General features: G+C 41.3%; 3 protein-coding genes across 9 annotated transcripts in view; 1 reads left to right on the top strand and 2 right to left on the bottom strand.

Annotated features, from left to right (window-relative positions):
• LOC104686549 (myogenesis-regulating glycosidase-like) overlaps window positions 1-5,404 on the bottom strand; it is a 32,214-nt gene extending 26,810 nt beyond the window's left edge. Inside the window, exon 1 of the mRNA XM_010395050.4 lies at window positions 5,323-5,404. The gene's annotated coding sequence lies outside the window, so the exon portion shown is untranslated. The remainder of the gene's footprint in view (window positions 1-5,322) is intronic.
• Window positions 112-6,735, bottom strand: NUDT2 (nudix hydrolase 2). 4 transcript variants are annotated; one of them, XM_010395053.2, is made up of 4 exons: window positions 6,677-6,708; window positions 6,075-6,128; window positions 5,323-5,480; window positions 112-1,048 (listed from the first exon to the last, which is right to left on the bottom strand). In XM_010395053.2, exons 3-4 carry the CDS (start codon window positions 5,453-5,455, stop codon window positions 735-737), a joined length of 447 nt encoding a protein of 148 aa, XP_010393355.1. In that variant the 5' UTR covers window positions 5,456-5,480; window positions 6,075-6,128; window positions 6,677-6,708; the 3' UTR covers window positions 112-734. The 4 variants fall into 4 exon arrangements, with proteins under 4 accessions (XP_010393355.1, XP_019138967.1, XP_010393353.1 ...); XM_019283422.3 differs by lacking the exon at window positions 6,677-6,708 and adding an exon at window positions 6,234-6,406; XM_010395051.2 differs by lacking the exon at window positions 6,075-6,128 and having other exon boundaries at window positions 6,677-6,735.
• A 194-nt stretch (window positions 6,736-6,929) lies between these two features.
• KIF24 (kinesin family member 24) overlaps window positions 6,930-26,800 on the top strand; it is a 29,397-nt gene continuing 9,526 nt past the window's right edge. For 2 of the 4 annotated variants that reach the window (XM_039566971.1, XM_010395047.4), the window contains exons 1-13: window positions 6,930-6,990; window positions 8,969-9,013; window positions 9,191-9,271; window positions 10,901-11,039; window positions 12,563-13,190; window positions 16,104-16,293; window positions 17,554-17,651; window positions 18,888-19,103; window positions 20,245-20,332; window positions 22,343-22,464; window positions 24,010-24,115; window positions 25,919-25,990; window positions 26,639-26,748. In XM_039566971.1, the coding sequence (XP_039422905.1) occupies window positions 12,577-13,190; window positions 16,104-16,293; window positions 17,554-17,651; window positions 18,888-19,103; window positions 20,245-20,332; window positions 22,343-22,464; window positions 24,010-24,115; window positions 25,919-25,990; window positions 26,639-26,748 (1,616 nt within the window). In that variant the 5' untranslated portion in view covers window positions 6,930-6,990; window positions 8,969-9,013; window positions 9,191-9,271; window positions 10,901-11,039; window positions 12,563-12,576. The remainder of the gene's footprint in view (window positions 6,991-8,968; window positions 9,014-9,190; window positions 9,272-10,900; window positions 11,040-12,562; window positions 13,191-16,103; window positions 16,294-17,553; window positions 17,652-18,887; window positions 19,104-20,244; window positions 20,333-22,342; window positions 22,465-24,009; window positions 24,116-25,918; window positions 25,991-26,638; window positions 26,749-26,800) is intronic. The other 2 variants (XM_019283410.3, XM_039566970.1) reach the window with 2 other exon arrangements.

Genomic DNA, 26,800 nt, shown 5'->3' on the forward strand with positions numbered 1-26,800 from the left:
TGTGCAGAAAGTGTATTAAGCACCCTTTCCAACCTCCTGGAAAAGGAATGGCTAAGGTGTCTGTTAAAGATCAAAACACAAAGAGGCAAAAGAAGAACTTCAATTCACCACTTAAATACCATACATCAACCATTTACTAAGACTCTCTGGATGGAAAATCATAACAGTACATTAGGGATGTACATAAATTCATGATACGAACAAAAAAGACCTGAAATGATCTGACAAGTTATCACTGCATATCAGTGGAAGAGTTGGGAACAGAAATACTGCTTCCTCATTTGAAATTCAAGGTATGACTTCTGTAGTAAGCCTTTTGTTATCAAAAATCCCCATATGCTCATTTTCTCAACACTCTAGCTGTACATCAGCAAGTCAAGATATATCGAGTGTTTGATTTTTCAAAAAGAAAAAAAGTTGTTCCGCACTTCAAGGGAGAAAAAGAAAGGGGGGAAAAAAAGAAAAAGAAAAGGAGACAGAGGAAGTCTTTTGTTAGCTCTGGGCTTCAATTCAGCCATCTCTGGCTTATGGTTCAATCAGACTACACTTTTTTGTACTAGCTAGGGGAGAAAAAACACAATCTGTTTAAAAGTTCCATGTATCCTCACTGAATTTCTACAGATTTAAAAAAAAAGAAATCTACATTTCTGCAGCCATGTAATTCTTCCCCCAGTTTAAAAAATAAAAAGCAGCCATGTTTCCTCAAGAAATCCCCTTATACTTCACAAAAACACTTATTCTCTGGAGCAGAGAAACTGATGCACTTCCTTCAGCATTGCTTGCATGTCTTCATATTCTGCAAATTTGCAGGCATCCTCCAGCTTCAGCCACTGGAAAGCTTGGTGCTCCTCCGACAGCTTGATTTCTGTGTTGTAGTCCTTCATTTCCGCCAGCCAGTACACGACGGTCTTAGGTTTGCCATGGACAGGGTAGTGCAGCTCCTTCTTGAAGCCCTCAATGAGGGTGAGCTGGCTGGCCTGCAGACCAGCCTCCTCCTGCGTTTCCCGGAAGGCTGTCTGCAGGTCATCCTCCCCTGGGTCCACGTGGCCTGCCAAGAGGGTGGAAAAGTAAATCTCTGTGAAGGAAACGCATATCTTGCTTTAATCGGGAAACACTGGGAGACAGAGATGAGAGTACACTGTAGCTGACACAGGATGAAATGGAAATTGGAGATTGCTTTTCCAGATCTTATGTCTTGATTTGTCTTTGTCTTGTGGCTCTTAGGATCATCCTTTATCCCTCACCTCCTGAAACTTCCATTGGTCTACCAGCACCAGACGTCTTTTCTTCCCACTCCCCCTCTCCACTTCTGGAGTGCTCTACACCCATGTTGGGGTTTTAGTTTAGTCTTAGTTTTTTTTCCTGTTAAAGGAATTTTCTCCCATATGCATGTTGCTAGGGGACAAATAGCTGTACTTAAGAAAGACAAAAAGGGGAGTGGGGCGGGCCTGGCTACTCCTTTGTCTACACCTGGGTGTGGGGTCAGTTCGCTCTGAGCGTCTGGAGAGAGAAGCTGCAGAGAAAAGAGCTGCTGCTTCTTTCTTTTTGGCCGTTCTTTCTTCCCGCTGGAAACAACGCCGGGACCCCAAAAGCCGCTTTCCCTGCCCTGCTGGAGACCGAGCTGTGGCTGCCCTGCCCCGCTGCTGCTTCGAGCTTTCGCTACGCTGTAGCCCTGCTCGCCCTGCCTGCCTGGGCCTCCGTGGGTTTTGTCCCATCTGGATACATCTCGTCTGCCACCCGGGATTTGCGTCTGTCCCTGCCGTTCCAGCCTGCCGTTCCTGAGAGTCCGGGATCGGCTGCCCAGGGGTTTGTGAAGCCTTTGTCCCATCCCTTCCCGGGATCCCAGGGCACCGGTGCCCCGTGCTCCCCGAGCTCGCTCCGGAGCGCCCCCTGCAGCCGCGGGGGAACCATCGCACCTGCCCTGCTCACCGGGAGCCGCCAGCGCCCCTGCCGGCTGCGAGCGGAACTGCACCCGAGGGGAAAGGGCCCGACAGCCGAGAAGGCTGGGACTGGGTTTGTGATTGCTGTTACTGCCATAGTTGTTGTTGTTTTGTTTGACTGGTTATATATATATATATATATATAGTAAAGAACTGTTATTCCTATTTCCCACATCTTCGCCTAAAGGCCCTTGATTTCAAAATATAATAACTTAGAGGGAAAAGGGGTTATATCTGCCACTTCAAGGGGGGCCTCTGCCTTCCTTAGCAGACACCTGTCTTTCAAAACCGAGACAGACAACCCATAATGTTCCACCTTAGGTCATACTGAGGACTGAGTCCCTCATTTTTCCTTTGTCTAGTTAGAGAGGAGACAGGTCATCTGAGAGTCTTAATCCTCTCTCAACCATGTCCCCTCACATAAGCTTAAAGCTCAGTTCTGCAAAAGCCTTACTCAAGCCAACAATCCAGAAACAACAGGACTAGGCACCAACAAATGCCATTTAAAAGGTGGGTTTCATCTGGGTAGCTAGGGATTTTTTCTCTTCCATATTCCCCTCTGAAACAAGCAACAAGCCTAAAAGCCAGTCCTTTCACCAGCTGGGTAGTTCTCCTAGGACACATCATTTATTTTACACTGCTCAGAATAAGAGGTGCCCCTACAAACAACGGATAAATATAACACGTCCCCAGCCGTTTGTACTTTTGTTGAGAAATGTCAGATTTGGTTTTCTCATGAAAGCTCTGGACCAGAACATAAATAGAACAAGCCAAGCAATACCTCAAAAAAGCAACATAGCAGGAGTTGGGACATTTTAGGAGGGAAAAAAACAGCTTAAGCTTTATTTTGTCCCTGGTGTTACTCTATTTTCTACATCGCTGGCTGCAAATAGCTACAACTTCATCACAGAGATGAAATTCAAGTCCCAGGTACCCAAGACCCCCCTTTAGTACCACAACTGGGGTGTGTGGGAAGTTTGTTTTGCTATTGCAACAGGTCCCACTCACTTCCCTGCCTCTGTATCAAAAGTGCATCTCTTACAACACGACATCACCTCAGAGGTAAAACACACTTCCTTTAAGCAGCAGCTATGCAGAAAACAGCATCTGATGCTGATACCTGTTGATAACCTTAGGTCTAAGATCGGTAAGTTGCCAAGCTGTGCAGTACTGCAGGGCAGAAAAACGACTGCAGGCAGCATGTCACGCACCACAGCTTTCAGACTCTCACACTTGTTTCCACTAGTGCAGTTCCAATAGATTTAGAAGGAAAATGAACCCTAATTCCCCTTCCCATCAGCCTCAGCCAGTGTAAAGTCACAGTTCTACGGGCAGAGATAAGGCTGATGAGGTTCACATGAAGGGATCCAAGCAAGTCCAGTTTAATTCCTTAAGAGTTGCAGCTGCTTAGAGAACTTTTAAAATAACAAGGTGCAGCTGTAGCTGTAAACTGCCTTTTGCGTGTGCTTGGAGAGACAACTTCTCCTGGCTTCTGACACATTGAATCCATGTCAGCATCATATACAAGATATGTTACCACATCTTACATCCCAGGGCCACCTTGGAAGACCACTCCCATCACAGACACGATAAAATGGAATAGCTTCTCTTCATTAAATTCCCCCAGATCAATACCAAGCTTCTATTACAGGCCATCATCAGATTGTGGCTTTTGTATGTAGCTTTTGATCTCTAAAATCTTAAGCACTGTGTTGAGGGAGGTGATTCTCCCCCTCTGCTCTGCAGTGCTCCATCCAGCTCTGGAGTCCTCAGCAAGGGAAGGACATTGACCTGTTGGATTGAGTCCAGAGGAAGCCACGAATATGATCAGGGAGAGGAGCACGTCTCCTTTGGAGACAGGATGAGAGAATTGGGATTGTTCAGCCTGGAGAAGAGAAGGCTCTGGGGAGACCTCAGAGCCCCTTCTGGTGCCTGAAGGGTGGTGGTTTAGAAGAAAGATGGGGACAGACTTTTGAACAGGGCCCAGAGTGACAGAACAAGGGCTCCTGCTTTTCAACTAAGAGACAGCAGACTCAGACTACAGACAAGAAAGACTTGTTTTTACCATGAGGTAAAACACTGGCACAAGTTCCCCAGAGAGGTGGTGGGTGCCCCATCCTTCAAAAAATCCAGGCTGGACGGGACTCCGAGCAACCTGCTATAGTTGAGGATGTTCCTGCTCACTGGTGGGGGCTTGGACTAGACAACCTTTAAGAGTCCCTCCCAGCCTACACTATTCTATGGTTCTGTAGTTCTGGGTATGTGAGATGTATGCATAGGAGACAATTAGCTCCCTACCAAAATGCCTACAAGTAATTTAAATGGCTTGCCCAGAATCACTGTGTTCCCAGGGAGCCCTTCCACAAGGGTTTCTTCTCAACAATCAATCATGTCCCAGCAGATGTTTTTTAGCTTTCCACTAGCTGCAAACTCAACTCCCTTAGGCTCTTGGTGGAGTAGACAAAGGGGGAGGTTTGGAAAGTTTTGTTCTTTCCCTTAATAGGAGAGCCTAGCTGAAACTGTTAAAAGTTTTTTTTCCCCCCAATTTGCCAATTCTTGTCTACAAACTGCTGCACTATGCTTTGAAAGTACTGCATTTTACAAAATGAGAAGTAAAAACTACCGGGAAGAAATCTCAGTTGGTAAAAAACAGCATGCAAGAAGATCTACAGGGATCCTGAAGTATTTCTGTGCTGCACTTTTCCTGGTACCAGGGCTGTGACTGTGTACTACCAAACACTGGCTCTGTCATGTGCCTTTACTGAGGAGGTGCTGTTCTGTCCTGGGACACAGGGCTTGTCTTCTGCTTTGAGGTTCACTGATGAGTAAGGACGGCTGGTCAGGTTAATTCTCCTGTCTGTCCCTCTCATCTCTACTGCATCAGGCAAGTGATCTTCACCAGTGATCTCCCGCATCTCCTAAGAAAGGTGTATTAAAGTGTAATATTACAGATTTCAGTTTGCCTTCCCGCAAACTGTGACCCTTCTGATCACACATGGGTCAAACAATTCTGCATTGGCAACAGTGGTGCCTGGCAAAGGACCAGACCTGAGGCAAGAAGGTAAAATATCCCCTCATCACCTTGCTTTGGTTGTGTGCACAACATCTTGCCAGAAACATCAGATACCTGAGGAGCTCGGCTGGGTGACACCCCCTGCCCTAACCCAAATCAGTTGTGCCCAGTACTTGGTACAGCCACAACTTGCAGAGGATTTCAGTCTCAGAACTCCCCCCTCAGCTGCGTCAGGAGCACCATCAGACAAACAGCACAGCCAGCAGCTACTCTCAGCTGGTAACTGCCCCTCTAAGATGACCTCAGCCAAAATCCGCTCTGCAACCTGACACCAACGACCTCGAGGAGTGTTATCAGAACAAAAATCACCTTTGGGCGGGGTCCAGTGGTGGGTCCCGTAGGATGTCTGAAGCAGGAGGTACTCAATGCTGTCAGTGACCTTTGAGGATGGTGCTGGCTGCAGCCTCCTGTAGATGATCAAGCCACAAGCTCTCACAGCCATTCCCCTCTGCAAACTGCACCAGGAGCTGTGGAACAGCACAAAACAGGGGGCTCAAACAGACCAGCTGTATTTAGCCAGCCAACAGATCTCAGCACAGTAAAAAAGTTGTGCATCCCTTTGATGCTACTACAGAATTAAACTGCTGTATCTTATTAGATACCTTTGAATACTAATAAATTAGTATTAAAACAAGGAAACAAGAACCTAGAGAAATGCTTTTTTAAAAAAAGAATGTTATCAAGAAGCACAAAAAATGACCTGTATATCACTTATTTGCTGCTACTAGATTGCAAACCATATTGTAGGGAGAGGAGAAAAATGACAAAGCAAAAGGAAAACCACGGATTAACACTCTGAAACTTTTCCACTGCAAAACTCCAAAGGCCCTGTGCAGAGGTAATACCTCAACATTACTGAAACTGGCATACTGAAATAATTGCGCTGGACAGACTTCCTGGTGCACAGGACTCCTCAGGATATCAGGGGCAAAACTGAGAGAACGAATGACAAAAGACAGGCTCACTGATGTCTCGCTTAGACATAAGGCTGTCATACAAAACTAAAAGCTTCTTGGCACAAGTGGTAAGCACTGATTTTATGTAAACAATAGGGAACACACCTCTTAAGTGATAAATATTGTCAGCAATAAGCTACGGAGTCAGGATGAGTAGTCCTATAGAGAAAAAGAGGGAGAGCAATGGAGATGAGTGATCCATGTTAAAAATCTGGGCGATTCCCAGTTCCGGGCAAACCCCTGCATTTTGACAGAGACACGCACTTCAGTAAATAATAACTTTATAGAACATTGTATTTTCCTGGGACGCCGACAGCTGCATCGTGATACCTCCAGCTTCCAACGCAGGAAACCACAGCAGAAATCCCTTCACCTCCAACCACGCCCCTGGACGGCGCTTAGTTCTTTTGGTCAACCCCCTGAACCGCCTCCATGAGTTCCTGATCAGCCACAACAAGGACAACACCCCCCCCGCCAGTCCCCACAGCCCCGGGGCCAGCCCGGGGGACCAGCACCACCTCCCGTGCGCTCCGGGAAGGACAAATCCCAGCAGGCCCCCTCCACCGGCGCCTGGCGCCACGCGGCCCCACTGCCCTCCCCTCCCCTCCCCGCCCACAGAGGGTCGTCCCCGGTGCGCAGGGATGGCGACACTGGGAACGGGGACACGCGTCACCCCCACAGCGGCCACCATGGACCCCCGCCCTCACCTCTGCTTCCGGGCCCGGCAGTGGGCGGGAACCATGCATGACTGACGTCAGCCTCAACCAATCGCAGTGGCAGCGGCGCAGGCGGTAGCCACTCCCTTCTCGTCCCGCCCCCCGCCTTCCCTCGGGCCCCGCCCCCATGCCCGAGAAGGCCACGGATTGGCCTCTCTCCCCCGTGACCCGCCCCGCCCGCCCCTCTCCCCTCTCTTTATTGGCTGGCTGTGCGCGCGAGGCTGCGCGCGGGCGTTTGAAGCGGGAAAAGCGTTGTTGCCATGGAGACGCGGCTTAATGGCCGCCGCCGAGCGGTGCCGCGGCCGGTGAGTGAGGGGGGTCCCAGCCCTGAGGGGACGGGGGCGGCCGGGCCAGGGAGGGTTCTGGGGACACCACCCTGACCGGTCCCACCGGGGTCTGGAAGGGCAAAAACCGTGGTGGGACAGCTCGGGGAAGGATGAGACATGTACCCCCTTCAGACACGCGGTGCAAGTCCGGACGCGTGGCGGTTTGTTTTGCTACATTTTTATAACTATAAAATATTTTTCAATTATATATTTTATAGATAGTATATAATTTATATTATATGCAAAATATGTAGACGCAGTTTTAAAATATATATTTATATATTATGTACAACATATAAAATATTTAAATACTATTTAAGATACAGTTTTTATATTTTTTATATAATATATAAAAATGTGCTTTATATTTTTTTATATTTTTAAAATGAAATAAAACTTTAAAATTATGAATAGATCCTGCTGGGAGGAGGAGCTCAGGCACGGATTTCAGATAATTGGCACCCTGATGTAACTCGTGGGTCATTTTCTCGTCACGTGGTTGTATATTGGACACTTCCAATATTCAATATCCCAATATTGGCCACTTCCCCTTCTCTATGCAGCTGTTGTTCCTGGCAGCTGTCGGGATCAGCTGCGGGATGGAGCCTCTTCTGCTGAGGTCAACAGGCTATACTTAGTATGGAGAGAGGAATAAAATACCATTAAATACTTTGTGGGGAAATAAAAAAATCCCCAATATTTAGTTGCTTGTAAGCCAGTTTTAATGACATTAATTAGTATGGATAGTGGAATAAAATACTCTGAAATACTTTCTGGGGAAGCAAAAAATCCCCAATATTTAGTTCTTTGTCAGCCAGTTTTAATGACATTAATTGTTTTAGTAACTTCCTCGAGGTATGCCAGTGGCAAAAGAAACCCGCATTTCTTACTTTTTGCTGCAAGTAGCAGGCCTGTGTCAAGCTCCAGCTGTAAAATAGTTGTCCTTTAGCGTTAAACACATTCCCTCCTCTCCAGTTTCTTTGCTGCACTCAAGCTGCAAGTGGTTATCTATTGTCAGTGTTCAGCCTCAAAAGAGGCTGCCCCAACACTTGTTCCAAGGAGCAGTGGAACGTTTAATGCCATGTTGTTTACGTGCAGGGTAGAGTAATCCTATGATCTTCCAAAGGGATCTGCTGCAACATCAAGCACGGCTTCACAGATCCCTACCTGTTGCATTAAACTAAAATTGTGGGCTCATTTTACAATACAGATTATCTCTTGTTATGGAGTTTGTCTTAAAAAAGTGCAGCTGCTGCCTGTTCTTCACAGGAATGCCCTAATTCCCAAGGAACGGGGTCAGAATGATTAAAGGTAAAGCATTTTGTGTGGTGCTCTGGAAAAGCAAATTAGCCATTCACTTCTGGAGGGTTAAATCAGATTTAGCGTTGGATCACCTTAAAAAAAAGAGCTTAGTGTTCAAATGAATAAGGAATGAAGATGGATGAGTAGTGACATGAGTTAATACATTTCCCTTTTCTCTATTCATTCTTTGCTTCTGTATTTCAAAAAACCAGCAAATTCTATGGCATGAATAGAACCTGTGCTGAAGTGCTGAAACTTTTTTTGGGGTAAAATGTTGCAAGTAATGAGTACAGTATGCTGCTGAAGCTGCCATCAGGTGAGGGAACACCCACCTGCTACAAACATTTACAAACTTTTAAAGTCCTTAGCTTTAATTTTGTAAGGTACTTGTAGAGCAAGATGGTTTACATGAAAAATAAGGTGGTGTTTATGTTTTGTATGCCCATTAACAATTTCTATGTTTATCAAATACCCTTGAAAATCATGACTAATAAAATTATTTAATGATCAAGCCAGAGTTTATGATTCAGATTGCCTTAGATTATATGCAGGACAAAATGTATAGTTTGCATTTGTAAGAGTGTCACATAAAATTTCTTCACTTTATTTCTCTAGTTTAAAGAATGGATATAATGACACTTGTGTTCTCTCACAGTGCTGACACTCAGGACTGTCAGTGGAAACCATCTAAAACTGTCAGGTCAGTATCAGTGAGCTACAGTGGGATAACAGGACATGTGAGGGTTATTCAAGTGAATGGGGTGCTGAGATCTTTAATATATCAGAAGTTAATAAGGATCAAGGTATAGTAGTTCAAGGCTGCTTTATTCTTAAAATAATCTCTATGGAGATTTTACATCATTTATTTTATACACAGTGATTGACACTCGCTGACTATCTTTGAAGACCTTTCCTCCACCTTGAAAAGTGCATTGAGAAGGAAGAGATCTTGTGAGAGGTAATTAATAAGTAAAAGCATTTTAAGATTGAGAGTCAGCTCCTAGAGCGTAATTTTGTTGTAAGTTAATTTCCTTCAAGATAGAAAAATTTAACCATTCCTTTCTGTTATTTACACCTGACTTTTTTTTTATCAGCTTTATGACCTTTAAAAACCTCTAATACTGAAGCTGAGGATGAGTTCTCTGATGACAAGCTGAAATCTAATTCTGTGGCTAAAGCTGGTCCCTTTATATATAATTCTGATGATTTTTACAGCAAATACTTACCCATTATCAGCATCTGGAAGCCTTTTAAGATCTTTGTAAAACGTCTTGGCATAAGAAGTAGGTTGTAGAGAACTCATGTTTGCCACATGGAGATGGCAGGCTGGGTGCACATGGAGAACTATACCTGCACACTCACCTCTTTCTCAAAATATGTTATACCCAACTATTTCAAGAAGTCCTAGTCTTTTATCTCAACCCTGTTTTCAATGAAGCCACCCATATCTTTGGTTTTGGGAACAAGACCTAGTGTTGATACGAAAATACCACACTGAAGAGTGCTATGTTTTTCTGCCCCATGACACATTGTTCTCATGGGTGAACAAACAGATAACTGAGGAAATGCTGGCTGTTACTTTTGCCAGAAGATGGCATTAACAATTTAGGATTCTTGAAAACCTCCTCTTAGTTTTCACAAAGCCAGTTTATTTTGAAGGATTATGTATCTGTTAGGAAAAGCGTCTTCAGACGTAAAGATCTCTGCAGGGTTGGATGAATTAAAGTATTCTTTTAATGAGGAGAAAGATATCGCTTTGTTTAGAGCATCAACAATTGAAAGGTGAGAGGAGTTTCACTGACAATTGCAGTTTTCCCTGAGTTCCTTCGTGTTTGAACCACGCAAAATCTTTCAGCAATTCTCTAGTCTCGAGTTTTAAAGTGATCAGAAATGCTGGAATCCCTCGTTATGCCAGCCCCTAATTTTATTTCCATGGTTAATTAATTTGTTACTCCTTTATTAGTGAACGTTTTGTTTTCCTAGCTTGTGAAGTTGCTGTCCTGTCAATGAGGAGTCACTGGAGTTTTCCCTGAAACCACTTAGATCTTAGTAATAGTAAATCTTAGTAAGATTCATTATATCTGGGAAGGCAAATCTCAGCTCTCATTAAGACACCAGGTCTCATTAAGAAGCCATTTAGTTGCTTTCACATGGCACAGAGCCTTAGCCAATTAGCCACGGAGAGCTGCTTACATGGCTCTTGTATGTTCTGCATTACCTACGTTACTTGGATTTTCCTAATGCTGAGAATTCTTCTAATGTGTCACTCCATATAATGACAACTTGTTATTTCTAGCTATTTAAATATATTTTGTTTCATTTTTAATTGGAACCTTGACCTTCAAATCCATTACTCTCTCCCCTTGTCTGCTGTTCCTTTTTTAGAAAGTGTCTCCATTGTTTCCCTTTTTATTCTTTTTTTTTCTCTCCTGTGTTCACTATTATAATTTGAACAGAGGTTAACACTGAGTTAGAGTCTTTGGACACTCTGTATTTAATTTAAGGATATTAAAAGATGTAGGTGTAATCTAGGATACGATAGAGGGTAGACAAAATAAAGTGATTGGATTATTTTTGTTTTTAACAGATTCCCAGCACTTCTGAGATTGGTGTCTTGGCCTTGAGTTCCAGCTGCTCCTTTCATCAAACAGAAGCAGTTTCCCATGGCAGTGCCTACAGAGAGTTGCACAGCACCTGTACTGGTTTTACATTTTAAGCTACCTTATGTAAGAAGGGGAATTTTTCCAAAATGTAATTCTTTAAATGAAGTCTCAGGTTCCTGTGTGTTTTTATATGTTAGAGAAGTTCGGCAAGTTGTGAATGCTTGTGAAACCCTTGTACACAAGTCACAGTTAGTCTCCCTGATCTCTGGGTTTGCTATCCTCTCTGTAAGTTTTGACTTCCCCTTCCCAGGATCCAGCAGCCTCAATAGTGACTCTGACTTTACCTCAGGATTCAGAATCACATTACATACACATTAAATAAATTCACTCACATATGAATTTTTTGGCCTTGGAGTTTGTTGTTGTTGAATCTCATAATTTTACCTAAAGCATAGACTCTCAGTCATTTTAGATGTTCTCTACTGCACATTTTGGCCTCTGTAATATCTTACACAGTCAGCACTTTAATATATTAATCTTTATGATTTTATTGTTGTTACTTCAAAATCATGTATTAATTAATGATATGGACTCAAATTTGGGGGTGACCTTATTTTCTTATATAATGTCATTGTAGAGAGCCTTGAAAATGCTCACAAAGAATCTACCCTGAACTACAGGGGGGAAAACTTCAATAACTTGGTTTTGCTGCGTCTTACTGTGATCTCCAAACATGAGTAAGAGGAGTGTTTGTTAAGGTCCTAGACTGAACAAAGATATGAGATGGCAGTGGGTAACAGATACTTGAAGTGCTATCATTTTTGTGTTTTATGGAACATGTAAATATATCTGCAGATATGAATCCTTCAGGATGCAGACAGCTGCACTGTGTGTTGCCAGTAAGACATAAATGAAGAAGTTGGGGGATTTGTGGCATACTTTTCAATGATGCATGTTTCTTTTTTGGGTTTCCCAAGAATGCAAGTGTGGCGTTCCAGTGGCATATATAGATTTAGAGAAATGCTGTGTTTCAGATTTTGCAGAATGGTTTTTTTGGTTTTTCTGTCAAGGAGACTCAGAAATGCTCACAGGATTCATGACATAAAAGAGAAGGTTACACAACAAGACTATAACTTTGCTATAGTTCAGCTGTAAATAAATGGTCTTAATAAGCCAGTTTGAGGTGAGGACAAGTGCAATTTTTTTCTCCTCTGGTTAGTTAACCAGAGGTAGCTGAACCACATTAGACCACATGCCTTGATATTAAATTGAGTGTCTAAAATTAGGCATTTTACATTCTGTAGCTTGAGGACAGGGTTTCAGTAGCTGTGGCATTCATCAAGTAGACATCAGGCGTGTAGGAACTCTGTGGCAGTGAGTAATATTGCCTTGTGCATTTCTTACACGTTGTGTATTGTATATAATTTTAAAATATAGTTTCGTGTGAAATATTTATTTCATGTTTTAGTTTATTGTTGGTATTGCTGTTTTCTGTAGTGTTTGTCAGTCTAGTGTATGGTTAACTTGGAGTTAAACAAGCTTCTAGCCTAAGGTAATGACATCAGAAAATGTGCAGTTTCTTCATTAGTAACTTTGTCAGATGTGATGTTTCATATGATTCTTTTCTTTTGTTTGATTTCTTATAGGCTCTAGGTTGAAGATGGCATCATGCCTTTATGAATGCCTTTGTGAGGCAGAACTTGAAAAATACTATCCCCACTTTGCTGCCTTTGGTCTTCAGAAAATTGATGAGCTTGCCAAAGTTTCCATGGAAGATTACACCAAACTGGGGGTCCATGACATAAGTGACCGCAAGCGACTTTTTCAGCTCATTAGAATAATCAAAATTATGCAACAGGAAGACATTGCAGACTTAAGCAAGCAAGATTTTCAACCACGTGGCCTTTTCATTCAGCCTCAGGTGACCAGATCAGGTCCCCGTAGACAGCTGCGTTTTGAATCCTTCTGTGAAGAAAATGATGGAACAGTTAAAGACTCTGAATCTGCATTATATTGTTCACCTGATTTCAGTGCCAATGAAGAGAAGAACAGTGTAGGGGAAATTCTGGGACACATCCCACCACACAATTCAGAACCAGTCAGATTAACTAGAAGAGACCTAAATACTCCTGGAATAGGTACAAAAAATGACCTGAACTGTCCAACAGTTTCTGATGATATTGCTCCTCTCCTGGGGGATTCTGAAGCTCCTATTGTACAAAGAGTAACTCACACTTCAGGGTATAATTACGGACTACCTCATTCCTGTATCAGGTAATAATCAGTCACCTTTATTTTGCTAATAGTTCGGATTAGTCATAATTAATTCTTTCTTAATTGTGGTGCATAATCTGTCTTCCTCACCTCCAAATAAGCAATCCAAGCACTACAGAGCAATGCAAAGTCTTACAGACAAGAGAGATATTAATAAGCATTTGCAACTCTCCAGGTCTTATAGAAGGAATCATCTGAATTTGACCAGCTGCTACTCACCAAGGTTGTCTAAGAATAGTTTTTATTGTCTTTCACTACTTAATGCTTTGTTTTCTCAGTATTTGAGCCAATCTTTGTCTTTCCATGGGACTATCTTTTAAAACATTTGCTTTCCAAAATATGGCATTGCCTGTTGTTAAATTTGTCAAGCTTTTCCCAACAGAAAGGATACAGGCTGTGACGGCTATATTTGTTTATAAAGAAATTTCTGAACTGAAGCTTTAAAAGGAAGTGGAATGAATACAGCTGGGGAGGGTTACAGACCTGTTGGTGAGAGGGATGCCTTACAACTGCTCCTTAGGCACGTGATCTGTAACTTCCATACTTTTTCCAGTGTTTGGTACTGGATGGGCTGTGGTTATTGTGAACCACTGGTAAACCTACCCTGGCAACATTTTTAAAGCCCCAGATATTTTTTTCCTGGTTCAGTAGCAGAGCACATACACCTCTGCACACATAATACCAGTATCTAGCTTGTTGCAATGCAGTCATGGTAGTTAAAATGCAATGAAGAGAGGTAGTTTTATGAAGTTATGGTCTGGAAAGGCTGTGGGGAAAGATGTATAGGGAAAGATCTATGGAGTTGAGGTGTCAATTACAACTGCCACAAAGAGTGCACAGAGCCTGGAGGGATAGATGCTGCTGCCACAGTGGAAAAGTACTAAGGTGACTTAGTAAGTAGAGCACTTAAACTGTGAAATGCAAGACAAAGGTTTATAACTTCCCTTGGCTGGAAAAAAAAATCATTCCCACTTTCTGGAAAAGTGCACTAACCTCCAATATATATTGATAGCCTGGTGCATTCTCTGTCTCTTCTGGAAGCTGAGCCAAGATGCAGCTAAAAGGACAGGATTTATAGTTTTGGAAAATTAAAAAATGATGAAATATAAAACCTAATGGCTCAGCTAGAGGAGTTAAGGATTTTCAATCCTGCAAAAGAGTCACGTTCTTCATTGTTCTCACTTCCTTTCCTTGTTCTCTTGTAAGCACGTTCTTCTGTGCCTAGCATTATGGTTCATCTTGTCAGCTTTCTGCATCCTCCTCCTGATATGCCTCAACTTAATTTTCTCGTGTTTGGAGAGTTGTGCATTTCAGGCAGGCTTGGCGTAGCATGCTTACACTTGGGTTTGTGATTCCTGTTTTGCAAATGCTTAACTGCTTCACTGAATCCATCCATTCCCATGTCACCTTGTGATTTGACCACTCTGAAGGCTAATCTAGTCTCATCTATGAGAATCATTGGAAAACACGGGCATGATTTCAGATGGCAGAAGGATAAAGAGCTCTTTTAATATGTTCAAGTTTATTTTGAACTTGCCCATAGCAAATAGCTTGATTTTGCAAAGGCACAGTGGTTCTTCTGACCTATTATTTAATCAGGTTTCTAATGATCTGTGTCAAGACTTTTGATTTTTTTTCCTAGTAATGAAAAACCATTTTATTATAAAATACAATTTATATTTTAAAAGAGTTAGTAGGAAATATAAATTTTGTCTTCAGCCTATGGAATTAACATGCATTCTATTCCCATTAAAAATACTGTCAACAAAGTGTGCTCCTGTACTAGAGAGAATTTATTTTTTTTCTGATTAACGTAGCCTCTAAGTTTTCAGTTTTTCCTTTCTCCAAATATTGCAATCCTTTCTGCTTCAAAGTCTTAGAGCACAACAGGCTCTTGCTCCAGGTCACCAAATACACCCTCTGGCATGAGAATTAAACTTCAGAGCTTCTGATCATTTGTTGGACAACATTTGGTGTCTACTGATATACATAAGCTCACACCAGCTTATGAAGCATCTTATTTCAAGTGTCATTGCCTTTCTTTTCTGAGGAAAGAATTTTCCATCTAAATGCAGGGCCTGATCCTGGGCTGCACAGGAAAGCTGTACTAAAATTAAAGGGACTCCAGTGACAAGTGAAAATTGCTCGTGTGTGGTCTTTGAAGACCACATCTTGAGATTTAAATCTGCATTTCATCTGCTCCTGGGGAGTCATGGAGCACAGCAGCAGTGATACCACAAGCCTGCGGATGGAATGAGATATTGAGTAACTTGTGGGTTACAATTTATTAGACAACTGATACATGTGAGTTTTCAGTTGCTAAGCTAAGAGATTTTGGCATTTGGACAGCATGGCAGAAACGCTGCTTTTGGGCAAGTTGGGGCTTGATTATTCGAAATGCAAATCCAGGCTGAAAATCATTACTGATTTGGCTGAAGACAGCTTGAAGAAGGGAGAGTTGTAATGAATATATTTTGGTTAAATTCAAGCCAATTCTACTCACAAAATGCTGTACACAGCAGGTTAATCAATGAAACATGAAATGACCTTAAGGAAGTGACTAATCATGAGTGCAAATAATTTCAGCAAGATTCAATTTCATTGTGGTAACTTGTATATTATGCCAGCTTCGATCTCATGTTTGTGTACAACTGCAAATATATCAGTCCAGCGACAAGTTCAGGAATGTAGCTGCACAAACAGAACTATTCTTTTAACAGAAGTGTACAAAAAGCATCTGTGTATTTAGAAAAAAGTGTCAGAAAATGCACCATGTAAAAATGAGGTGTGTTATAGAGTTTTTTGATAAGCATTAAAGACAGAAACATTATCTGATAAAAGTAACAAATTCAAGCATATTCTAGATTCTGTTGTAACCTGATTTTAAAATGTGGACCTCTGCTATTGTTGTAGATCCAATACTTCTGACAAAGAGACTCCATGGACAGAGAGTGAAAAAATCAGAGTGTGTGTCCGAACACGTCCTCTCTTCCTGAGGGAACGGAGACGCGGTGAGGTTAATATCATCACAATGAGAGATAAAGAAACCCTACTTCTCCACGAGAAGAAGGAAGCAGTTGATCTTACACAGTACATTTTACAGGTAACATCCTCCATTGAATGTTGTGTTTATGGGCCAGTCACTTTCATGGAAGGGTAAAGCATATTATGCTTGGACTTTCCATGAAGGAAAACAGAAAAGGCCTGTTAGTATTTCTTATACTGAAATAGGTGGTGGGCTTTTCTTTTAGCTCAGAGTTGTCTATATTTGAGTTACTTCTGATTTAAGCCAGCCTGTGCCAGAAAACCTGAGCACAGAATTTTAAGCTCTAGAAGTATGTCTCTTGCAGCTTTCTTTGTATGTGGCAAAATAAACCCTCTGCTACATGCCATTGCTGTGGGAGAAATGCTCGCTGATGGCTTTCCAGGGTACTTCAGTGAGGAGTTCCCTTTCCACTGTTTCAACACTGTAGGTCTGTTTCAATTAATCATATACACCCTCATCCTCTCCCTTACTTTTTTCTCAAATGCTTTTGAAAATTAAGATCCCTTTTGGTCTTTGTTTCTTAATCTCAAATACTTTGTGCTGTCATAGTTCAAATTCTCACTTGTGACAGACTGCACCAGGAACAGAACTGATTTGTAGAGGCAGCAAGCCATTCGCATTCTCCTGGGTGTTATTTTTACAATCTGGGCCCTAGGAACAGCTGTTTGTATTGGGTAAAAATTCAGTTTAGAGCTCTCTCAGGCCTGGTTCATGTGTCTCTTTTTACAGTGGGACACATGCTGCATCATTTCCACAGATCCTGCTTCTTTCAGTCTGATCTGGAGTGTGGGAAGTTTTGGTTTTCTTGCCCCCTTCTGAGTTCAGACAATCCAGCTTTGCTTAGGAACAGCTTCTCTCTTCTCTGGCACAAAGCTTTTTAAGAACAGAAGCAATTAATCACAACTTAGTCACAAGTGAGAACTAATTTTGAGAGAGTCAAGAGTTGACTCTCCATTCTTTTTACTGTTACACTCTGACTGTACATCTGTAGGCTGATTCATTTAATGAATAGGTTTTCTTTAATTAGCTTTTTTTTTTTTTCTTATTAAAAGGGTCTGGTATGTTATGCTTCAGAATGATGGGAAATTGAGGCATTTTTTCTTCCCTTCATTTTTTTTTCCCTACCCTGAATCTCTTGATTGGTGTGTTCCTCCATAGGTCATGCTGCATATTAAGTGTGCTAGATCACTCTGTAACTAATCCAAAGCCATATGAAGTCACTGGAAAGACTTCTGTTATTTCATTTTACCTTTGAATGGGCTTGTAGGGGAAATGAAACATATTCAATCTCATGTAAAGACCATCTTTGTTTTTCAGCATGTCTTTTATTTTGATGAAGTCTTTGAGGAGTCATGTACCAATCAGGATGTGTATATGAAGACAGCTTATCCTCTTATTCAGCATATTTTTAACGGGTAGGGCATCAGTGCTTACATTTGTTATTTTTTGCCTTGTTGTTTTCCAATTTTATATATTGCCTGAATTTTCTTTTATGCTTTTCATCTTTTGAAACATACATTAATTTCACGTTTGCCACATACCTTCTGGCTTTCAGAATATCTTTGATTGCAATTTTGACAAAACTAAATCAGGAAAAACTTTCTTCACGCTTGGTGACAAATCTCAATTACAGAGGAAGGTTAAATTGAGCGTCAGGTGCAACAAAGAGACAGCATGGGCAGCCTAGAATTAAAAAATGTGTCCCAGGATTTCTGAAGTCTAATCTTCAGTCTAACAAAGGCTCGTGTGTGATAGAGCACACTCATCTGAAGAGAAAATAATGTTACCTTTTTCCTGAGACTGCTGAGAGATTTTTTTGCCTGTATTTGTACAGTTCACAAGGCTATAGAAATTATTAATAGCCTTGTGATTTATTTTTATTTTACCAAGTTATATTTACTTAGAGGTTTAATCATAATTGCATATGTCCTGATTAATGGGAAATTGATGGTGGCTTTACATGAGAGATCTTATTTCCATGCAGGGTAATGATCTTGAATATAATTACATTTTTGAGTCTTTGAAGGAAAAGATTACGTATCTATGCTGAAAATTAACAAAATGGAGTATTCTGTTACTGAAAATCTCCAAGTGTCATCAACAGAGACAGAGTATCATGCTCTTGAGAAACAGAAAGTGAAAAGGAGAATGAGGCTTGTACCTTGCTGTGTAATAATCACTAAACCCACAATTCACATTACAGCTAATCCAGTAATGCCACCAGAAGAGATTATGCTATTTTTTTCTCAGTTTTCCTCTTACTTTTCCATCTCTCCTGCTGGCATTAGTCTAGTCTGACACCATGGTGAAGCCAATCTAAACTGGCATGAAATTGTTCACTGTGATTACTGGAGCCCCACCTTTTTACCCATTTCTCTGCCACAGGTACTGAGCCAGGTACAAAGTCTTTTTTTTTAAGGGGGGCAGGGAAAGGAAGAGAAAGGAAGAGAGCCAGCACCTTGTGCCACATCAGATCTCCATAGGGTCTACTTGGAAATCATTGTTAAGTCTTCTGCAGTTTCCCATAGAGGATAGCAACCCAAACCTCATTGCTAAGGGGCCACTATAGATAGATACCAGCATTGCAGAATATTATTTAATAGATATGAATGAATCACATGTGATACTAAACACATACATTGTCTTTACAGAGGCAATGCAACTTGCTTTGCATACGGGCAGACTGGTGCTGGCAAGACTTACACCATGATAGGGAATCACCGGAACCCAGGACTCTATGCTCTGGCTGCCAATGACATCTTTAAGCACCTGGAAGCATCACCATCCAGGAAAGATCTTACTGTTCTGATCAGTTTTTATGAGATCTACTGTGGACAGCTTTATGACCTGCTAAATGGAAGGAAAAGGTATTTAAATAAAAACATGTTTTACTATAAGCCTATGGTTGTGAATCAGTTGGTTACCGTTTGGAAATCAGTTACTGTTTTCATGCAATTACATTGAACATGTAAGCATTTATAGTAAACGTTACGTATTTAATTAGGGTTGTTCCTAGGAGCTACTTAGGGAGGAATGCAGGATCTGACAGTAAATACTGTGACATTGATAGGGACTTCTGGTTTATTGTTTGGGGAAAAATTAAGGACTTACATTTGAGATACAAGCTCAGACTCTTGCTTATACTGTAATAAGATAATAGCTGAACATTCATAGGTAGACAAACAAGCTTCTTGTGGCCAGAAGTTCCTATCTTAGAATCACAGAACAGTTTGGGTTGAAGGAACCTTAACGATCTTCTTGTTCCACCCCTGCTTCCCTGGGCAGGGACAGGTTCTACTACCAGGTTGCTCAGAGCCCCATCCAACCTGACCTTGAACATTTCCAGGGATGGGACATCCACAACTTCTTTGGACAGCCTGTCTTGTGACAACCATTGTGGAGTCCCTGCCTTTCGCTGGTCAAACATAAGCTCTGGCTGTCCCTCCTGCTGTGCCATTGGGGATTTGGCTCTTGCCAGTCCAGTCTCTGAAGATCCTGTTGATCTCCCACCTGCTTGACTCTGCAGAGCCTTCTCACCTTCTCCCTGGGCACCTTTACCTGGCAGCCCAGTGACTCAGCCCAGCAAGCCTCTGTAGGTGATGCTGAAATACTGCTCTAAGGCTATAGGAGCTGCTTTAAAATCCTGTGCAAAAATCCTGAGAACAGGAACAGAGCAAAATTTAGTCTCAGGAGGACTTAGAGGAGCCCGAGATGTAGTTTAAAGAGAGACGGTAACTCTAGAATATAAACGTGGTAATTCACTTCCTTGCTTTACTATATTCTTGAACAAGCAGAAATGCACTGGTAATGTCTCTTTAGCAGTGAAATGTCAGTGGTACTTGTTATAAATGAAGTACCTCTTCAGCTCTGAAAATAAATGAATGACAGCAGCGCCTCTCCCCAGTCAGTAGCCTTGCTTGCTTTTTTAGTGTCATGGCGTGGACGTGTGTTTTCATTGCTGCTTTCTGAGATTTCAGAAATCTCCTTTCTGCGTTGTTCTCTTTTCAGACTTTTTGCAAGAGAAGATGGTAAGCATGTTGTTCAGATTGTTGGACTGCGAGAGGTTCAGGTGGATTCTGTAGATCAGCTGTTGGAGGTAATGTTGGGGATTCATTCTTTGTCTTCTGCAGCCCGATTTGCTGATCTGCAAGGCATGTCACTTACAGAGATTATCTGGTGTGTGGCAAAAGTGTATGTTCCTGTTAAGGACCCTGAAATTGGCAACCCCAGCAGAGTACCAAGGGGCACTATTAAAAGTGCCTTTATTCATTAAGCTGTTACTTATGTTAGCCGCATGCAAGCAGTTGATTCTCAGCTGTCACTTCTGCTGCCATTCCTTAGGGAAAGATTCCAGAAATGAAATAGTGTCCCACTAAGGGACCTTGAAAGCTGGATATATTTTCTCCCAGTATGATATCTTGGGGTTCTATGAACTTAGATTTTTATATATGAAAGATCTGTGGATTTGGCACAATTCTGTGCCAAATATATTTATATATATTTTTATATATTCACATACATTTATATATTTTTATATATATATACATATATTTATATATATTAATATATTCATATAAATTTTAAAGTTAGAAAATTAAAAAATACTTGAGGTATTTGTCTGAACTAGGATTAAAACACTGCTTATGTGTGTGCATGATAACAGCCAAGTAAAATTAAGATCTTTTTTGCTCATTCACCATGAGCAAGGCTTCAGTTTTCCTTCCCTACCTGGCTGAACCCTAAAAGGACACTGACAAGTTTTCTGTATTGTCCTGCTACATAAGTAAGCTGGTTAAATCTACTTTCTATTTAGCCTGACTTTGCATAGTTTAATTCCTTTTTTTGGTAAGGAAGTGTCGATTACTAGTGCCTGATACTGTAACTGACTCATTAAAATTGGCATGGTGTTGTCTACTTATCTTGCACTTAATTTAGCTCTTCATCTTCCCATTAACTCCAAGCTTCAGGACAAGCTGGTGATGCTTCTGCAAGTTAGAGTGCAAATTTGCTATATGGTTGATACAGAATTCCTCAGTATTATCACATTCCACACACAGAAGAGCTATTAAATTACTTCATTCTTACAGATATCATGGGGGACAAAGATTAGATTGTTCACAGGCCCTTGTGAACACAGAAGTGCCACTGGCTTGACTCAGAACTTCAGAGTATTCCCCAACAGTTATATGGAAAGCGCTTTGAACACATCCCCAGTTACTCACTACTCAACTGATGTTGGCTGTGATTCAGAAAATATCTGCACTTAACAATGATACAAAGCTTGGGAGCTGCAGTGGTTGGTTATGTTGCTTGTTGAGAACTGGCCACTGAAAAGCATGAATAATTCACATTTATCAGCTGAGAATGTATTGATTTTTCTAGGCAATATTTTAATCTGTTCTTACAATCAGAAGCAAAATTAATGACTGTTCTATGAATGCCCTGCTGCAGTTAATGCTAGATTTTCTGCAACAGTCCTTCAAAGTTTCGAAAAAAGAATTACGCAGATTTGTATCTTGAAAGAGTCTTTGTTCTTCTGCCTTGGCTTCTTCCCTTGTTTTCTTTTTTTTATTGTTGTATTGAGAATAATTAATCTTTTAACTTTGTTCCTTACTCTGGCATAATTTTTTTAGTTATGGAAATTTAGAAAGGTTTTGGCACTTCGTATTTTTTGTGAACTTTCTGTATAACTGTATTCATCTACTACACCAGAAAATGAAATTTTAAAAATCACAACAAATGGTCAGTCTCATGAGTCTCTTACATTGTGTCTACAGTATTACAGAAGTTTGCCAGCAATGTAAGAAATAATTTAATTTTGTAATTTGGATATTTTGCAAATCTAAGTGAGTGTGTGATGCAACAGCTTCTTACTTGCAGTGTGCTCTGTAAGCTCTGTAGTGTCACTGTGAGCAAGTCCATATACAAAGCTCTGAAAGAAATATTGCAAGGAATACAGTCTGCCTTTACTGCCTTGCACCAAATTTTAAAGCTGTAATGAACCTTTCCTCACAATGTTTCCTTATCTTAGGAGGACAAGATCTCTTTCTGAGAGATTGTGTTTTTATTTACAATTCGCTTGGATTTTGTGCCCCTTATCTTGCAGGTGATTTTGAAGGGTGGAAAAGAACGTAGCACAGGAGCTACTGGAGTCAACTCAGATTCCTCTCGATCTCATGCCATCATCCAAATTCAAATTAAAGACACAGCCAACAGGGCATTTGGAAGGTGAGACCAGAAGCAGAAGTGCTCAGGGCTGATGTCAAGCCCAGGGACATCCAAGAGACAAAGAGGAGGTGTTGGTGCATGAGTGTGAGTTAAATTAGAGGATAGGGTTAAAATGGACTTTGAGAAATTCCACAGTCCTTTTTCTGTTTCCAAGGACAATGCTTTAAGCACATCTGTGAGAGCTTTGTCAATTGTTAGTACAAATTACCAGTGAAGGAGTTTGACAACCAAATCCATCCCCTCATCTTCAGTGTTTAATTTGGCTAAAGGCAGATGCCTGCAGTGGATGTACCCACATGTGAACTCATCACCTTTGAAGTCAGGAGAATGAAATTGTCACTTCTGGGATCCCTGCAGAGTGACCTAAATTAGGTCAGATGCATTTGCCCCTCAAAGCATTTCTGTCCTGTAATTGACTACAAAGGGAGTGTGGGATGATTAACCCAGGTGGAGATGATTCCATTACAGATGTTTGCCTTTGGCCAGAAGAATGAGAGTACCTCACATAAACCTCCCTGATAATTTGAGTGTGTGACTCTGATGCTATCTGCAGCAGACAGAAAGAGCAGTTTACTTACTCTTGTGGCTTCCACTTTATGTATTCAAAAACTAGTTGTGTCTCTTCTCAGTCATCTTTTCTCCAGACTAAACAACCCCAAGAAATAGGTCTGAGAAAAAAAAGTCTGTGTATCTACGTTACTGCTGAATGTCACAAAATCCTGCTGACACAACCTTCCATTAGCTACCACAGTCTTCTTTCCCAGGATCTAATTTTGAACACAGTGCAAAATTGGAGCGCCACAAACAGTGAAGAGAGGAAAAGACAGAACAGGCAGGCTTAGAAATAAAAGTGTAGAGGTTATGTGGGTGTGGCATCTGGACTGGGGGGGTTTTGTGTGTCTGAAAGGGAGGTGGAGCTGGAGTGAGGAAAGGGTGCCAAGATGTGCCTAAAAAAGAAGTCAGGGCTGTTGCAGAAAAAGAGGAAGGACAACGACAAGGATACAGTGCAACAGTCAGTACAGCAGCTGGCAGCAGAGCTAGGGAATGTGAAAGGGAGTAATGGGCTTTTGTGGAAAAAACAGACAGGGATCACTGAAAGCTCAGTGTATTACTCGCAACACTGGAAATTTCTGTTCCTATTGTCCCAAATTCCCATGTCACATGGCAGTTGTCTGATTTACCTGGAAGGAGAAATCAAGACACAATTTCCTTTAAGTGCGTACTTAGGAGACTACAAACACAGTGATTATCTCCAGAGGTGAATGTGTTGCACTTTATACAGCTTATCCATTAAACTGTGGAGCACTGTCATCACATGTAACTACACTTCCTAGTATTTAATGTTAAGATGCTCTGACACTGTTCCTGATGCTGTGCTTATTTTGGTGTCTCAGATGTTTCCAGTGGATGCTTCTTGTTGTTCAAAAGTAGTCATTTCTAATCACTCTTCTGATGCCATGTGTTGCAGCCTGCTGTTTTAATGAAGAAAAAACGAAGAGGGGGAAAAAAAGCCCCTAAGATAACTCCAACTTTGTTTTTTTCTAGGATATCATTCATTGACTTGGCTGGCAGTGAAAGGGCAGCTGATGCCAGAGACTCAGATCGACAAACAAAAATGGAAGGAGCAGAAATAAACCAAAGTCTTTTGGCAGTAAGATACTATCATGGCTGGGGAAGGTTTTGTATTTAATTACTAGCATGTGTTTTAGGATAAAAATGAACCACGGAGTAATGTATGTATGTATTCCATGGAGGGGAAAAAATAACCAAGGTACTAAGTATGTTCAGTTTAATTTGTCTTATAAGTGAAAAACAATTTAAGAAAGAAGATATATTGGGATGAAAATTAAGTATTTTTAATCCATTCTTACAGCCAGACAGCTAAACATAGCATGGAGAATGTTAGGTGTAGTATAACAAGTGTCTCATATTTTATATAGAAGGTTTTGTCCCTTCTACTTCTAAAGAATGCTGGCTTGGAATTTGCCATATTTGTTTCACAAAAGCACATCTGTTCCTGCCAGTTATTTTCATCACTTGAGCTCAGGCTTCTCTTTCAAATCAGGCATAAAGGACTTAAGAGCATAAAAACTAGCAATTTATGTGTGGGGAGGAAGGAACAAGAAGAAATGTGCTCTTAAGGCAAACTGTCCTTTGTAAGTGCCCACAGTCATACAAAGAGGGACAATGGAGCAGAAAAATGCCATCTAAGATAAAGCAGAAGTGCCTGTAAGTGTAAATGGTGCAGCAGGCTTTGCACCTCCTTTGATGCAAACAAGCAAAGCTCAGTGGTGACCAGGGGCTGCTCTAAGCAAGGCTGAAGGTGATACAGGTTCCTGGGTATGAGCCAGCAGTGCAGAAGTCAGTGCACACAACTGTACCTCTTAGTCTGCTGTAAATAGGAGGTGGCTCGCTCTGTTTTGGGAAATGTAAATGTTCTTTTGCACAGAGGTTTTTCCTGCACTGGAATATTAGTATTTGTGCTGGGAAGTAGCCTGTGAATTGAATGTGTTTCTGTACTTCATGCTTTCTTGAGTACTTGCTGGTGAATAACTGAGTGTCACAGGGAGCTGGGACCTGAATAGAAAGAAGTCTGATCTTAAAGGTCTTCTCCAGCCTAAACAATTCTGTGTTTCCTGAGAATCCTGAGTGTAAGCCCATGAAACTCTTTTAAAAGAAACTTTAAAATCAGAGTCTGTACATTTTTGGTATTGTGTGAAACTAAGAAAATACCTAGGCAGTCTACAAGTAGTGACTGAATCAACTATAAAAGGCATCTTTGACTAATTCTTCATAACCTGCAGCCTGTAGAACCTAGCTCTGGCCTCAACGATCATAACACTCTCTTCATGCCTTTAAACCCATGAGATTTGAAGTCTGCTGCTGGTTTGAATATTCATGTTGTTTTCAAGATCTTCAGACATTGCAACTATGAGAGGCAGACAAAAAATTATAATAGTTTGATCTCTGACTTGTTACAGGTGCAGTTTTTAATAAAATGCTGTAAAAGTGGAAATAAGTGTAATTTTAAGTGGGAGTTTGTAGAATGTAGAAGGGCTGTAAATGCTTGATGGCAGTATCACCATGACAATACTGTAATCTGTTATCTCCAGAAGAAAGAAAATAAGAGATGTAGCTCAAAAAGCTCTGTCCTTTGGGTACACCTACCCTGCAAGCTGGGCTACACCCAGTCTGGCTTCAGACTAGTTAGACGTGGTACAGGCAGCAGCTCTGTGGTGCTCTGAGTGTGTTAAATGTGTGTGGTTACCCAGCTCCTTGGTTTGGTGTAGCCCACAGAGCCATCAGGCAGGGCACAAATTGACCTTGCAAGGGACAACACATAGCAGGAGTCAAAGGTGGCACAGGACATGGGTAGGTTTAGTTTGATGCAGTTCAGTTCCTTGCCAGTGCGTGACATTTACTTTTCCCTTCTGTTTTTTCTTCCTTTTGGTAGCTAAAGGAGTGCATTCGGGCATTGGATCAGGAACACACGCATACTCCTTTCCGGCAAAGCAAATTAACTCAGGTAAAATGAGCAGAAAGGCAAGAGGAGAGGTTTCCCTGATGAGGACAAAAATAAACAAGAAAATAGATAAATAAATAGATGGCATAGATCAGTAACTGCTTCCTCTCTTGAGTAAGAGAGGAAATGCATAGCTTCTGCAAATTTTAATTTTAAAGGTAATCACAGAATTAAAGCTAACTGCCAATTTCCTCCAGCCAATGCTGGGGACTGGCATGGGAAAAAAAGAAAAAACCCAAAAGCTAAAACCAAACAAAACCCCAAACACCACCTTTCAGACTCATACAGAGTTACCATCCATCTCTACCCAGTCTGAAACCAGTCTTGCATCTTCTGTTCAGTTACTGTCCTGGGAGGTTTCATCAATATTTCTTTACTCCAGCTGTAACATCTGCTTTATTCCTCAAACCATATTGGCACCCTTAAGGCATCTGGAACAAGGGCTTGTTCAGAGCCCTGATTAATACTTGTATTCATTTTAAACAGTAAACAAATAAAGGCAAGACAGACTGAGACAAGAGAACTACATTTAATTTAAAAAAAAGACTACCTCATGTTGAACTTCTTCCGTATATAATTGCTAATTTACAGGATGTGCAAGGGACATGAACTGCTAAGAACCCTTTTTTTTTTTTTTCCTTTGAACCCTAGGTGCTAAAGGACTCTTTCATTGGCAATTCCAAGACATGTATGATAGCCAATGTATCACCGAGCCACATAGCTACAGAGCACACCCTGAACACTCTGCGATATGCTGACAGGTAGGTGGTGAAACTCAGTCCTGCCCGGGTGAAAAACACAAAGTAAAAAGTA

This window comes from Corvus cornix, chromosome Z (assembly GCF_000738735.6).
Source record: "Corvus cornix cornix isolate S_Up_H32 chromosome Z, ASM73873v5, whole genome shotgun sequence".
Lineage (NCBI taxonomy): Eukaryota > Metazoa > Chordata > Aves > Passeriformes > Corvidae > Corvus > Corvus cornix.